Source organism: Oncorhynchus mykiss, chromosome 10 (genome assembly GCF_057628025.1).
Source record: "Oncorhynchus mykiss isolate SJ-2025 chromosome 10, ASM5762802v1, whole genome shotgun sequence".
NCBI classification, from domain to species: Eukaryota; Metazoa; Chordata; class Actinopteri; order Salmoniformes; family Salmonidae; genus Oncorhynchus; species Oncorhynchus mykiss.
Window position 1 is genome coordinate 21,844,148 of NC_143031.1, and position 14,129 is coordinate 21,858,276.

The 14,129-nt window shown below is 41.2% G+C and overlaps 1 protein-coding gene and 4 non-coding genes across 10 annotated transcripts; all 5 read left to right on the forward strand.

The window, feature by feature from the left end:
* Window positions 1-6,484: 6,484 nt before the first annotated feature.
* LOC110533510 (heat shock 70 kDa protein PPF203) lies at window positions 6,485-10,796 on the forward strand. Of its 6 annotated transcripts, none has more exons than XR_016483616.1 (7): window positions 6,485-7,637; window positions 8,253-8,455; window positions 8,713-8,861; window positions 9,080-9,278; window positions 9,489-9,710; window positions 9,944-10,142; window positions 10,376-10,796. XR_016483616.1 is itself a non-coding variant. In XM_090186146.1 (6 exons), the coding sequence occupies exons 4-6, from the start codon at window positions 9,101-9,103 to the stop codon at window positions 10,381-10,383; spliced, it is 408 nt and encodes a 135-aa protein (XP_090042272.1). In that variant the 5' UTR covers window positions 6,485-7,637; window positions 8,253-8,455; window positions 8,713-8,861; window positions 9,080-9,100; the 3' UTR covers window positions 10,384-10,796. The 6 variants fall into 6 exon arrangements, 1 of the variants encoding a protein (XP_090042272.1); XR_016483617.1 differs by having other exon boundaries at window positions 6,788-7,637; window positions 8,713-8,857; XR_016483618.1 differs by having other exon boundaries at window positions 7,538-7,637; window positions 8,390-8,455.
* On the forward strand, window positions 8,919-9,012 carry LOC149979963 (small nucleolar RNA SNORD14). Its single transcript, XR_016484134.1, has one exon. It is a non-coding gene; the product is annotated as a small nucleolar RNA SNORD14 (small nucleolar RNA).
* On the forward strand, window positions 9,351-9,444 carry LOC149979964 (small nucleolar RNA SNORD14). The gene has a single exon (XR_016484221.1). It is a non-coding gene; the product is annotated as a small nucleolar RNA SNORD14 (small nucleolar RNA).
* Window positions 9,783-9,876, forward strand: LOC118937060 (small nucleolar RNA SNORD14). Its single transcript, XR_005034458.1, has one exon. It is a non-coding gene; the product is annotated as a small nucleolar RNA SNORD14 (small nucleolar RNA).
* On the forward strand, window positions 10,215-10,308 carry LOC118937061 (small nucleolar RNA SNORD14). Its single transcript, XR_005034459.1, has one exon. It is a non-coding gene; the product is annotated as a small nucleolar RNA SNORD14 (small nucleolar RNA).
* Window positions 10,797-14,129: the final 3,333 nt, after the last annotated feature.

Below are 14,129 nucleotides of genomic sequence, written 5' to 3' on the forward strand. Positions count from 1 at the left end.
AACACGTCCTTCACCGTCAGCTTTAGAATCCCCATCAATATTATCCTTCCAAAAGATTCCCGTCCTAAAGGCTCCATCTCCTTTCCCTTCCAAGCAAACCTAATCGTGTTAGCCAGCCCAATCCCAGGGACCGACCGTGTTGATGTATTTAGCACCATCTCCGCAAGGAGAATGGCGCTCGTTCTCTTCTCTTCTCTTCTCTTCCAAAACAAGTGAAAAGAAAAAACCAAAGTGACTGAGCCTATTTTGTGCAAACGAACACAGTGACAGGAACAATCACCCACAAAATACCCAAAGAATATGGCTGCCTAAATATGGTTCCCAATCAGAGACAACGATAAACACCTGCCTCTGATTGAGAACCACTCTAGGCAACCATAGACTTACCTAGAATACTACACTGAACACAACCCCATCAATCTACAAAACCCCTAGACAAGACAAACACATAATCACCCATGTCACACCCTGGCCTAACCACAATAATAAAGAAAACACAGAATAGTAAGGCCAGGGCGTGACAGCACCTGAGCTCAATTTCGAGTCTCATAGCAAAGGGTCTTAATAATTATGTAAATAAAGTATTTCAGTTTTTTATTTGTAATACATTTGCAAAAATGTTTAAAAACCTGTTTTTGCTTTGTCACTATGGGGTATTGTGTGTAGGTTGATGTGGACATTTTTTTTATTTAACCAATTTTAGAATAAGGCTGTAACGTAACAACATGTGGAAAAAGTCAAGGGTTCTGAATACTTTCCGAATGCACTGTATATTTTGAATTGCTATGCAATTAAAAATACCAAATATAAAAATATATATAAATGACAGTGAGAATTTAAAAAAATAAAATGTAGAAAAAGTGCCTAGTCTTTCGTCAGGGATTGCATTTCTTTTGGGAGATTGTAAAATATGACCATTTCATTCAAGACAGGAGAAACATGGTTTCAGTCAATAATAAAACATGTTTTTTTTGTTTTTCCTCAACTTGTTTCTATAACTTTCTAGCAAGTCAAGCTATCTTACAGTGCAGCTAACTAGCTAAAAGCTTGGCTTTACTGTAGCTAGCGACCTCCACCTAATAATTATCATCAAAACAAACATCATTACCATCAGAGCCCCAGAGCCTGTGTGATCTGGGATCTGAGTACATTTGACTAAGTGAAGGAGTACATTGACTTTTGTTTTGTTTTTGAGAATATTATGAGTATTTTTTTCTCCGTTAAAGTATCTCGGTTTTTACGCCATCCAATAGGTGGCGGCAATGCACATTTTGGGATGTAGTCCACCAAGAAGAAGGAGAAGAAGAAGGTTTTCTCTTGCCCCGTCACCAGCTGGGAAAGAGGATGGAACTAGATGAAACTGGGCCGACATACTGCAAATTTTCTTATCGATGAAACATCTGAGCTCAATACAGTTTTCTGTTCTCAAAACTATACATCTGTTACGAACACAGTGCACTCTCTGTTTTATAAACTTGATGCTTTATCAAAGTTTTATAAAATGGCGTTGTCTAGAAGGAGTGCAAGGTCTAATTGTTTGTGCACAAGTGCATTTCACAGAGAAGGTGTTCCCTAACGGAAATATGCAAATTCATGCTGTGCTTGGCATTGCCCACCTCCATGCTTGTTCTGCCCACTATGCTTAATTTGCTCCCACTGTAAATGACATAGTTTAACTATCTTTGGTTAATTATAATTATCTTTGCTTATGGTTAATGTTGCTGTGTTCATGTGCTAGTCGGAACTCAGAAATTGTCAACTTGTTAACTGGTTGAATGTGTATACCTACAACCAGTAGCTTGCTGAAAATGTCAGAGTTCCGACGAGCACCTGAACGCGGTATGTGAAATACAGAAATATGGTTGTGAGGTATGGGGTCAGCTCACCATCCAATAATTCACAAAATGTGCCAAACACCAAATAGAGACTCTGCATGAAGAATCCTGAAAAAACATCCTCTGTGTACAACGTAAAACACCAAATAATGCATGCTGAGCATAATTAGGCCGATATTTGCTAATTATCAAAACCCAGAAAAGATAAGTTAAATTCTACAACCATCTAAAAGGAAGCGATTCCCGTACCTTCCATAGCAAAGCCATCACCTACAGAGAGGTTAATTTAGAGAAGAGTCCCCAAAGCAAGCTGGTCCTGGGGCTCTGTTCACAAACAGACCCCACAGAGCCCCAGGACAGCAACACAATTAGACCCAACCAAATCATGAGAAAATAAAAAGATAATTACTGTCACGCCCTGGTCTTAGTATTTTGTGTTTTCTATATTATTTTGGTCAGGCCAGGGTGTGACATGGGTTATTTATGTGGTGTGTTTTGTCTAGGTTTTTTTGTAGGTTATGGGATTGTGGTGTAGTATAGTTGTCTAGAAAAGTCTATGGTTGCCTGGAGTGGTTCTCAATCAGAGGCAGGTGTTTATCGTTGTCTCTGATTGGGAACCATATTTAGGCAGCCATATTCTTTGAGTGTTTTGTGGGTGATTGTTCCTGTCTCTGTTTGCACCAAATAGGGCTGTTTCGGTTTTCACGGTATGTTTATTGGTTTTGTATTGTTTATCTTTATTAAAGATGTTTAATAATAACCACGCTGCATTTTGGTCCTCCTCTCTTTTGACAGAAGAAAACCTTAACAATTATTTGACACATTGGAAAGACTTTACCAAAAACTGAGCAAACTGGAATGCTATTTGACCCTAAACAGAGAGCACACGTGGCTGAATACCTAACCACCGTGACTGACCCAAAATTAAGGAGAGTTTTGACTATGTACAGACTCCGTGAGCATAGCCTTGACATTGAGAGAGGCCGCTGTAGGCAGACCTTATTCTATGGGCTCTGTCTGTAATCATAACCAGTAGTGTATATACCAGGAATAATGAAACATACAGTGCCTTGCGAAAGTATTTGGCCCCCTTGAACTTTGCGACCTTTTGCCACATTTCAGGCTTCAAACATAAAGATATAAAACTGTATTTTTTTGTGAAGAATCAACAAGTGGGACACAATCATGAAGTGGAACGACATTTATTGGATATTTCAAACTTTTTTAACAAATCTAAAACTGAAAAATTGGGCGTGCAAAATTGTTCAGCCCCCTTAAGTTAATACTTTGTAGCGCCACCTTTTGCTGCGATTACAGCTGTAAGTCGCTTGGGGTATGTCTCTATCAGTTTTGCACATCGAGAGACTGAAAATGTTTCCCATTCCTCCTTGCAAAACAGCTCGAGCTCAGTGAGGTTGGATGGAGAGCATTTGTGAACAGCAGTTTTCAGTTCTTTCCACAGATTCTCGATTGGATTCAGGTCTGGACTTTGACTTGGCCATTCTAACACCTGGATATGTTTATTTTTGAACCATTCCATTGTAGATTTTGCTTTATGTTTTGGATCATTGTCTTGTTGGAAGACAAATCTCCGTCCCAGTCTCAGGTCTTTTGCAGACTCCATCAGGTTTTCTTCCAGAATGGTCCTGTATTTGGCTCCATCCATCTTCCCATCAATTTTAACCATCTTCCCTGTCCCTGCTGAAGAAAAGCAGGCCCAAACCATGATGCTGCCACCACCATGTTTGACAGTGGGGATGGTGTGTTCAGCTGTGTTGCTTTTATGCCAAACATAACGTTTTGCATTGTTGCCAAAAAGTTCAATTTTGGTTTCATCTGACCAGAGCACCTTCTTCCACATGTTTGGTGTGTCTCCCAGGTGGCTTGTGGCAAACTTTAAACGACACTTTTTATGGATATCTTTAAGAAATGGCTTTCTTCTTGTCACTCTTCCATAAAGGCCAGATTTGTGCAATATACGACTGATTGTTGTCCTATGGACAGAGTCTCCCACCTCAGCTGTAGATCTCTGCAGTTCATCCAGAGTGATCATGGGCCTCTTGGCTGCATCTCTGATCAGTCTTCTCCTTGTATGAGCTGAAAGTTTAGAGGGACGGCCAGGTCTTGGTAGATTTGCAGTGGTCTGATACTCCTTCCATTTCAATATTATCGCTTGCACAGTGCTCCTTGGGATGTTTAAAGCTTGGAAAATCTTTTTGTATCCAAATCCGGCTTTAAACTTATTCACAACAGTATCTCGGACCTGCCTGGTGTGTTCCTTGTTCTTCATGATGCTTTCTGCGCTTTTAACGGACCTCTGAGACTATCACAGTGCAGGTGCATTCATACGGAGACTTGATTACACACAGGTGGATTGTATTTATCATCATTAGTCATTTAGGTCAACATTGGATCATTCAGAGATCCTCACTGAACTTCTGGAGAGAGTTTGCTGCACTGAAAGTAAAGGGGCTGAATAATTTTGCACGCCCAATTTTTCAGTTTTTGATTTGTTAAAAAAGTTTGAAATATCCAATAAATGTCGTTGCACTTCATGATTGTGTCCCACTTGTTGTTGATTCTTCACAAAAAAAATACAGTTTTATATCTTTATGTTTGAAGCCTGAAATGTGGCAAAAGGTCGCAAAGTTCAAGGGGGCCGAATACTTTCGCAAGGCACTGTATTCCCACACTTTACAATAACTCTGTTGCAGTGGTCTTAGGTCCCCATATGGGCTATTCCCTCCATCACAACACTGCTGCCCTGTTGAAGAGCTTGTGATCTCCATGCAGCATCACCGCACCATGCATCTTTGGAAAAGCACCCCTCAGCCTCAGAAGATGTCCTTCTGGAGGCACGCAGCCATAGACTCATTAAACCTTAGTGTAGGCCTATTTGCCTACTAGCCCAATAAAGTGCAGAGCATGCATGATGCGTGCAACTCCTCATTCCAACATATTTGAACATTTAATTCATCCTTCATTCAGTCACTATGTCATCCATTCTGTCATTTTTCTGAGTTGCAATAGGAACTAAATCAAAGAGAATAGAACAGTCTTAACCATTTGTTTATTGAAATCCATGTGTGTATTCAAAATGTGGCTTTTCTTACGATCATAACAATTTGCATATGGATTTTCTTAAGATCCTAACAATATGTACCTTCAACGTTTTGGCTGCTATCTGGTTCCATAAATGTATCTCACAGGAGAAAGCATCCAAGTGAGTGAAACAGCACCCCTCTCTATGTGTAGGCCATCTATCTGATGCTGTCTGGTCCAAATGAGTATGACATTGTTGCCGCCTGTAGCATTGAAGGCAAAAAAGTATACAAAATCAGACAATCAGCATTAAACTGAGCAAGCTCAACTGTGAATGGTCCTGGCGCACCAAAAGAAAAGTAAAGGAAAGCCATCTTGAATTTGGCATCACTCCTCTCAAATCCCATTGGGAGCATACGTCATTGACAGAAAAACTTGAATTGTTGCATCTCGTTGTCCTTCAGTGGCTAGCTAACAAGCTAGCTAAAATGGTCCCTTTCCTAAATTAGCCATGGATGGAGATAGGGATTTGGACTTGTGGTTTTACATAATTCTCTGTACTAGCCAATGTTTGTAATGGCAGTTCTGATCCAACCATTAATTCATACATTGCTGTGACCATGGAAGTTCAATATGTAGCTAGATGTAGAAGGCTAATGTTAACTAGCTAACGTTGCCCATGAATGGAAGTTAGGCTAGCGTACAAGCATTTTAGCCAGGTAGCCTAGGACAACAAAAAAAATGGTGTACTGTAAAACAGTGATAGACATTTCATCAACATGAAACAGGAGGATGGTAGGGTGAGTCAACATGTTTTTCTACTTGCACAGACACATCATATTTAGCTTACATTGAATGGACCATTTTTTATTTTTTTTTACCTTCATTTACCTAGGCAAGTCAGTTAAGAATGAATTCTTATTTTCAATGACGGGTTAACTGCCTGTTCAGGGGCAGAACGACAGATCGGTACCATGTCAGCTTGGCGATTTGAATTTGCGGTTACTAGTCCAACGCTCTAACCACTAGGCCACCCTGCCATCTTTTAGTTGTCACTGTATTATATTAAGCAGAGGTGATTTGATGATGTAGAAATGTTTGTTGTTTAAGTTGAAACGGTGCTGAGAAAGTGAAGGCAACTCCTGTTTTCTTTGCGTCTTGCTGTAACTCTGTGGTTCTAAATCAATAGTTGGTCCGAAAATGTCGGAAACCTTCACTTGCTTTACCATGCTGTAGGTCATGTAACTAACTGTCTGTTACTTTACATTATATATGCTTTGTGGAAGTCACTGGACAGAAGAATAGTAGTAGAATACACAATAACGTTACTCAATTTGACTGGCCATCTTGGCAAAAAATATGATTTGACATTTGTTCAGGTACAGACTCCCACTCTTTTCTGTACAATTGTGATTGAGACATGTTGATTGAAGTTGTAAATTCTGTTCAAGATCAAACATTCGTGACCAACTATATTGCCGGGTTTGGCTCGTCGAACCAGCACTACTGCTGCTATCAGCCAACAATGTTTTGCGGCCTGCCTGCTGCTGCTTGTGCACGAGCTGAGCGCCTGCTGCTGACGTCACTCACAATGCACTTTTGCAGCCAGGTACGTGTGTTGGGACTGAGCGTGTGACAGAGAAAATCGTTTTTGTGTAATTTCGAGGGAAAATGCGTGCATTTTAGCATTTGAGTCATTTCTCAAAAGTTGATAAAAGTTCAAAATAAATGTTTAAAAGTAGCTAAATTTGTTGCTAGGTGCTGTTTGAAAATTGCTAAACTGGCATCACTGTTCTTAATGCTTTTGCATGTTGGGTGTCTCCCTCAAACTCATTGCTTTGAATACTTTTGGTGCTTTCAAGAAAACTGGGAACTCGAGGGGGGAAAGGAGGTCAAATCATGACGTCCGTGATCTTCAGGTCGGAAAGACTGAGCTCTAGAAAGATGTCCGAGTTTCCCGACTTGGATTACCGTCAAAATAAAAACTAAATCCGCGTTGCCAGCTTTTTCCGAGATCCCAGTTGTCGAAGATTTCAGAGTTCCGAGAAGACCATACCAAAGTCAAAGATATTTATAACTAACCCCTCTGTCTGTAACCGTATTACGGAAGAGGATAACTAGCATCAGCTTTGTTACACTCGTTTTGAAAATTTCCTCAAACAAATCCCACAATGGCATTGCTGTATCTTTTAAAATCTGTGAATTTAATTTTAACGAATTTGACCCATATTTAACACAATCTCCCTGTTAGTAATGCATGACAAACCCACCGGAAACGGCTCCCCAGATATGAAGAGGGATTGGAACGTTCGAGTGTTAAAAACAACTGGGAAATCGGAAAAATACGAAGTGAAACTGATGTCCGTGATCTTCAGCTTGGAAAGTCGGAGCTCTAGAAAGAGGCTCGAGTTCCCGAGTTGGATGACCGTTTAAATCGATTATCCAAGTCAGAGCTAGTTTTTTCCTCCCGAGTTCCCAATTGCTACGAACACTCGGAAATCTAGTTTACTGTTGTCTTGACAGCGCATGAGCGCTTGGTCTTTGTCGCAGAAGTGGGAGGGAACGCATGGGCCGTCCTGTATTTTTATTGGTGTTTTGGAATGAAAAGTGGAGTCCAGAGCTATGATTGGTTGCGTTGCCGGGGATATAAAAGTTAAATAATCACATTTCTTTCTTTCTCTATTCTCTCACAAGGTGAAGGAAGGCTTTGCCGTTGTTTAACTCCGACCAACATCAGCGTCGCCTTCGGTCACGAATTTGGTTAGTACAAGATAGTTTATTCTTAACGTAATCAATGCATTTATTTTCGTTCGACATAAGCATGGTATTTAGCATGCTGACGTCGTTATCCGGTCTGAAGAAGGCTAGTAGACACATTGATTTAATAAACTCACTATAACTAGTTTGTCACCATTCGATCCCAATTTACTCTGACTGTTTCTCTAACATGGCTAGCCAACTAAATGTATCGTATAGTGTGTTAATTAGCGAGCCGGTCAACCTTTGTCGTGGTCGCATATATGGCAGGTCGAGTTTGGCCATTTGCAGTGCAGGCAGTTTGAAAGACATTCGACTGACGGTTCCAACGTTTGTCATGTTAATTAAAGGAAAAGGCGCGCGATCATCCTCGTAGTTGTCGGCCTAGCTAGTTGTAGCTAGAACGTTCTAGTGCCGTGGTTAAGTCGTTAGTTTCGCACTAGTTTCCGACGTGACGCGGCAATGAAACTGCAACCCACGTGGTGTGACGCACATTTTAATGGCGAGATTTCTTTACAGAAGTGTAATTATGCGCAACCTAGTATGTAGCACTTTTTATTGATAGAAAGCTTAATTTGTTTTTGGGTGACTTAAATTTATCCCTATTCATGTGTTTAGGCAACATGTCTAAAAGACCGGCAGTTGGCATTGATCTTGTGAGCACCTACTCCTGCTTGGGTGTGTTCCAGCATGGTTGAAATCATTGCCAGCGACCATGGCCTACAGGACCACTCCAAGTTATGTTTCCTTCACAGACTCAAGACTTATTGGTGATGCCGTCAATAATCGGGTTACCATGAACCCTGCAAACACAGTATTCGGTACGTTTTTAATTTCTGATAAATTATCATTAAATTGCTATATTTTAATTGAAAATTGTATTTGGTTATCTGTATGGTACGCCGTTTCAATGATTCTACTCGACCCAAGCTCCAAGTTGAATACAAAGGAGAGGCTAAGTCCTACCCAGAAGAAATTCTCTATGGTTCTGGTCAAGATGGAGATTGCTGAAGCCTACCCAGGAAAAGTTATAATGTCAAATGTGTTGACTCTAAATTGACATGTATTTATTTTACAGTCAACAATGCAGTCGTTACCGTGCCTGCTTAATTCAACGACTCCCAGCGCCAGGCATCCAAAGATGCTGGCACCACCTCAGGCCTGGATGTACTGCATATCATCAATGAGCCAACTGCTGCTCCCATTTCCTACGGCTTGGATAAGTAGGTAAATGGCTTGCTATGATCTTTATTCTGTTGAGAAGGACTGCAATGCAGGGATTATTCGCTGTGATGAAGTTTATTCCTGCCATTCGTAGTTTCCACCAGAGGTTGAAAGACCAAAGATGGCCCAATACCTTCCTTGGATGTCTGAGCGACTATTTTAATGTACTTCTCGTTTGAAAACCATGTATGTTTTTAGCTAATATAGACGGTATCCTCCAGGTGTATGAGGGTGAGAGGGCCATGACCAAGGACAACAACCTGTTGGGCAAGTTGGCGCTGACTGGAATCCCCCCTGCACCATGCGATGTTCTTCAGATTGAGGTCACCTTTGACATTGACGCTAACGACATCATGAAGGTGTCTGCAGCTGACAAGCACACTGGCAAGGAGGACAAGATCACTATCATCAATGACAAGGGTAAGTTTGTTGTGGTGATGGCATTGTAAGACTAGAAAATGGCCTATAGTTACTAGCCCTAACCCAGTAGTTTCGCTGTGATGAAGTTTATTCCTGCCATTCGTAGTTTCCACCAGAGGTTGAAAGACCAAAGATGGCCCAATACCTTCCTTGGATGTCTGAGCGACTATTTTAATGTACTTCTCGTTTGAAAACCATGTATGTTTTTAGCTAATATAGACGGTATCCTCCAGGTGTATGAGGGTGAGAGGGCCATGACCAAGGACAACAACCTGTTGGGCAAGTTGGCGCTGACTGGAATCCCCCCTGCACCATGCGATGTTCTTCAGATTGAGGTCACCTTTGACATTGACGCTAACGACATCATGAAGGTGTCTGCAGCTGACAAGCACACTGGCAAGGAGGACAAGATCACTATCATCAATGACAAGGGTAAGTTTGTTGTGGTGATGGCATTGTAAGACTAGAAAATGGCCTACAGTTACTAGCCCTAACCCTGTAGTTTCGCTGTGATGAAGTTTATTCCTGCCATTCGTAGTTTCCACCAGAGGTTGAAAGACCAAAGATGGCCCAATACCTTCCTTGGATGTCTGAGCGACTATTTTAATGTACTTCTCGTTTGAAAACCATGTATGTTTTTAGCTAATATAGACGGTATCCTCCAGGTGTATGAGGGTGAGAGGGCCATGACCAAGGACAACAACCTGTTGGGCAAGTTGGCGCTGACTGGAATCCCCCCTGCACCTTGCGATGTTCTTCAGATTGAGGTCACCTTTGACATTGACGCTAACGACATCATGAAGGTGTCTGCAGCTGACAAGCACACTGGCAAGGATGACAAGATCACTATCATCAATGACAAGGGTAAATTTGTTGTGGTGATGGCATTGTAAGACTAGAAAATGGCCTACAGTTACTAGCCCTAACCCTGTAGTTTCGCTGTGATGAAGTTTATTCCTGCCATTCGTAGTTTCCACCAGAGGTTGAAAGACCAAAGATGGCCCAATACCTTCCTTGGATGTCTGAGTGACTGAAGTTAAATATTTCTCATTTGAAGGCCATTTAATATTTTGCTCATGTTAATCTATGTTTCTTAGACTGCTGAGAAGGAAGAGTATGAGCACCACCAGAAGGAGCATCGCCATGTTTTACCAAGGTGCTGGTATGCCCGACGGCATGGCTGGTCGATTCCCCCGAGCTGGTGGTGCGGTTCCTGGTGGCTGTGGGTTATCTTAACTGACTTGAGGAAGTCAACTAAACCATTCCACTGTTTCTGCAACTACCTCCCCCTCACAAGCAACGTTTGAAATGTTCTACTTGTTTGTGATGGAGTCAGTGACTCTTGTCAGTGAGATTTTAAAGTTAGAAAAAAGGTTGCCTGATCATACTTCTATTGCAACTTTGTCTGCTACAGAACAGTAATTTTCTGTTTGCTCAACTAGGCTGTCAGATTTCACATGGAGTATATTGTGCCTTTAAGACCAAATAAAACATGGTGACCTTCCACCAACTTTTAAATGTTCATCTCAAGTGCTTTTGATAAGGTCCTTATTTTGGTTAATATTCTTATGACAAAGTTTAATCTCACTTGTGACTTCCCTTAACCATAAACTTCCAGCTGCTAGACCAGTGTCGGTGTTTGTGGTCCTACCAATAAATATTATAGATATTTAGCAGCACCAACTTAGTCAGGCAATCATCCAGTTTCTCAATAACCATGTTTCGTGCTACAGTTATGCAAGTAGTTGTATCCATTAACATGTGATGGAGAAGTTTATGGTGTCATTTTATAAATGCTGACTGAATTTGTTCGTTATACATCTTGTCTGTAACATGTATTGTGGGAAATGGTGGTGGAAACCCCTTTTCATGCAATTAAGGTCCTCCCTCCGACTGGGGTGGGTAGGCTAATGTAGATTAGTCTACTCTCACTATATGCGAGCTGTTGGCCAGGCACATTTGCTATTTACTGCAAGTTTTTGTGATGACTATCAGCCTTGAGTGCGACATAGTTAGCTTTACATTCTTATTCGGGACAAACTTACACGAAACAGTATATTTAGTGTGTTATCGGCATATAGTCCATTTGGAAGTATTACACTTCACACAGATTCCAAAATATTTGCATAGATCTGTCGCCAGTTAAATGGAAACCTAGCTATTAACTTGCCGCTAATTTGGCATGAAATATAAAGCCTGCTTTTTGCAGTTGACGTTCATGGGCTGTTGGTTAGGGAATTCTTAGTAAGTAGTTTCCGTGCGTGACCAGGTAAATACCCACAGCCTAGATTGCTGTCGCTTTGGTCAGACTGCTTTATAGGGTAATTTGGGTAACACAGTCTTCAATTGCTTTACAGTTAGATTTAGAAAACAGTTATTGCAGTTTGTCAGACTACATATGGTGGGGTAATTTTGCTGAATTATCCCAATAGACCATCTGTAGTAACCCAGTCTATGGTTGGTAGATTTATTTCAACAGCACAATTTACGAGTTTTTGATGCAAAGTTTATTCAGAAATGTATGGATGCAAGGAAAGAATGATGGTGCATGAGGAACATGATAGTTTAAATACAAATTACACACGTTCAGCTTTCAAACAAGGAACAGTACTGCCCTATTGCACAGCTCTTTAATAAGCAAAACGCAGCAGCTCTTATGGTGTGGTGGCCAATTATATCTTAAATGTCTCCCCTGTGTCCATCTCTTTTTCCATGTTTCCCCTTCCCAGACCAAGGGAGTTCATCAGTGAAAAATAGAGGTAGGGTTGTAGAGAGTCGAGGGACTGAATATAATAAGAAACCTTAGGTGCTGGCTTAAGGCCGGTAGCGTCCGGTCAGAACAAGGATGAGGCGGCTGTCCAGGTTAATGGGAATTTAAAACTTATTCGGGATCGGTGTACCGTCCACAGGACGGTTGAGCTAACGTAGGCTAATGAAATTAGCATGATGTATGTACAAGAACATTTCCCAGGACATAGACATATTTGATATCGGCAGAAAGCTTATTCTTGTTAATCTAACTGCATTGTTTAATTTACAGTAGCTATTACAGTGAAATAATACCATGCTATTGTTTGAGGAGAGTGCACAGTTTTGAACATTAGTTATTAATAAACAAATTAGGCACAGCTTTTGTGATAACATTTTTCTTTGCTTCTGAGTACCCTGGTCACACAGCATAAGACAAATAGCATCTTAGGCAGCCTTGCTACAACATTTAACAGAAATGCAATGGTTCATTGGATCAGTCTAAAACTTTCTGGCCAAAATCTAAATTGCAGCTGGGCTGGAATAATACATTATGGCCTTTGTTTTTTTTTTCTTTGTATTATCTTTCACCAGATCTTTTGTGTTATATTCTACATTCCTTTCACAATTCCACAAACGGTACCAATAATATGCATATCCTTGTTACAGGCAGTTAGATTTAGGTATGTCATTTTAGATGAAAATTGAAAGAAAGGGGCGGATCCTTGTAAGATGTCCACACACATCCGACTACTCATGGTTCAGATAACTGAGAATCATGTCCAGTGATAACTGACATTAACTATGTGGTCGTTTAGATGCATACACAATTAAACATCAGACACACAGGGATTCAGTCCACAGGAGGAGAAGTTCAGCAGGGGAGTAGGCACGTTTCTGACCACACAGTGCTGGGGTCATAGACTGACTGAAACTGAAGTCCCGGGAATCAAGGCCACTGATAGGCTGCAGGAGATGTGGTGGTAATTAGTTAGCGTGACCTTGACCAATAAGACACTAACGAAAGTGGGGGTCCTCTGAATGGGAGACTAAGCAGCCCAACTAGAACTAACCATAAGTGATGGATAGAATCAGCTGACTGAAGCTGGCCGTTTTAACAACTGCAATTAAGGGTGATGGAGGACTGCCAATAGCTAGTAAAGAAAGATATTAGGGAGGGGTCGAAATTAACACACCTGTTTCCCAGTGGAAAATGGGGGAGGGTCATGCTTTTAAAATTTCAGTCGCGGGGTTTAGTATATTTTTTATTTAGTCCAGGGGAGTGTCATGTAATTTGTAATTGATTAAATGTCAAATCCCTGATACTCTGCTGGGCACAAAATATCATGTGCGCTTAGTCTCAAATGATCCATAGCCTATACTAAAGGGCCAGGCTATACGAAGAGCATGCTTAGAGAAGCACAGGGCACAATTATATTTCTAAGAAAATGTACTTCCTTCCCGTTTTTGCGCTGCTGGGACGGTGTATATAAAACTAGGCTACACTGCATTACACACTGCAATGGATAGGCATTCCCAATCATGAGCTTCCGCCTGCCCTGCTTTTTGTTCTGCCTAACCAATGAAAGATGGTGTGGTGGTACTTCAGGAAGCGAGTCAAATGTTTCTTCGATTGTATATACACTGCTCAATAAAATAAAGGGAACACTTAAACAACACAATGTAACTTCAAGTCAATCACAATTCTGTGAAATCAAACTGTCCACTTAGGAAGCAACACTGATTGACAATAAATTTCACATGCTGTTGTGCAAATGAAATAGACAACAGGTGGAAATTATAGGCAATTAGCAAGACACCCCCAATAAAGGAGTGGTTCTGCAGGTGGGGACCACAGACCAGTTCTCAGTTCCTATGCTTCCTGGCTGATGTTTTGGTCACTTTTGAATGCTGGCGGTGCTTTCACTCTAGTGGTAGCATGAGACGGAGTCTACAACCCACACAAGTGGCTCAGGTAGTGCAGCTCATCCAGGATGGCACATCAATGCGAGCTGTGGCAAGAAGGTTTGCTGTGTCTGTCAGCGTAGTGTCCAGAGCATGGAGGCGCTACCAGGAGACTGGCCAGTACATCAGGAGATGTGG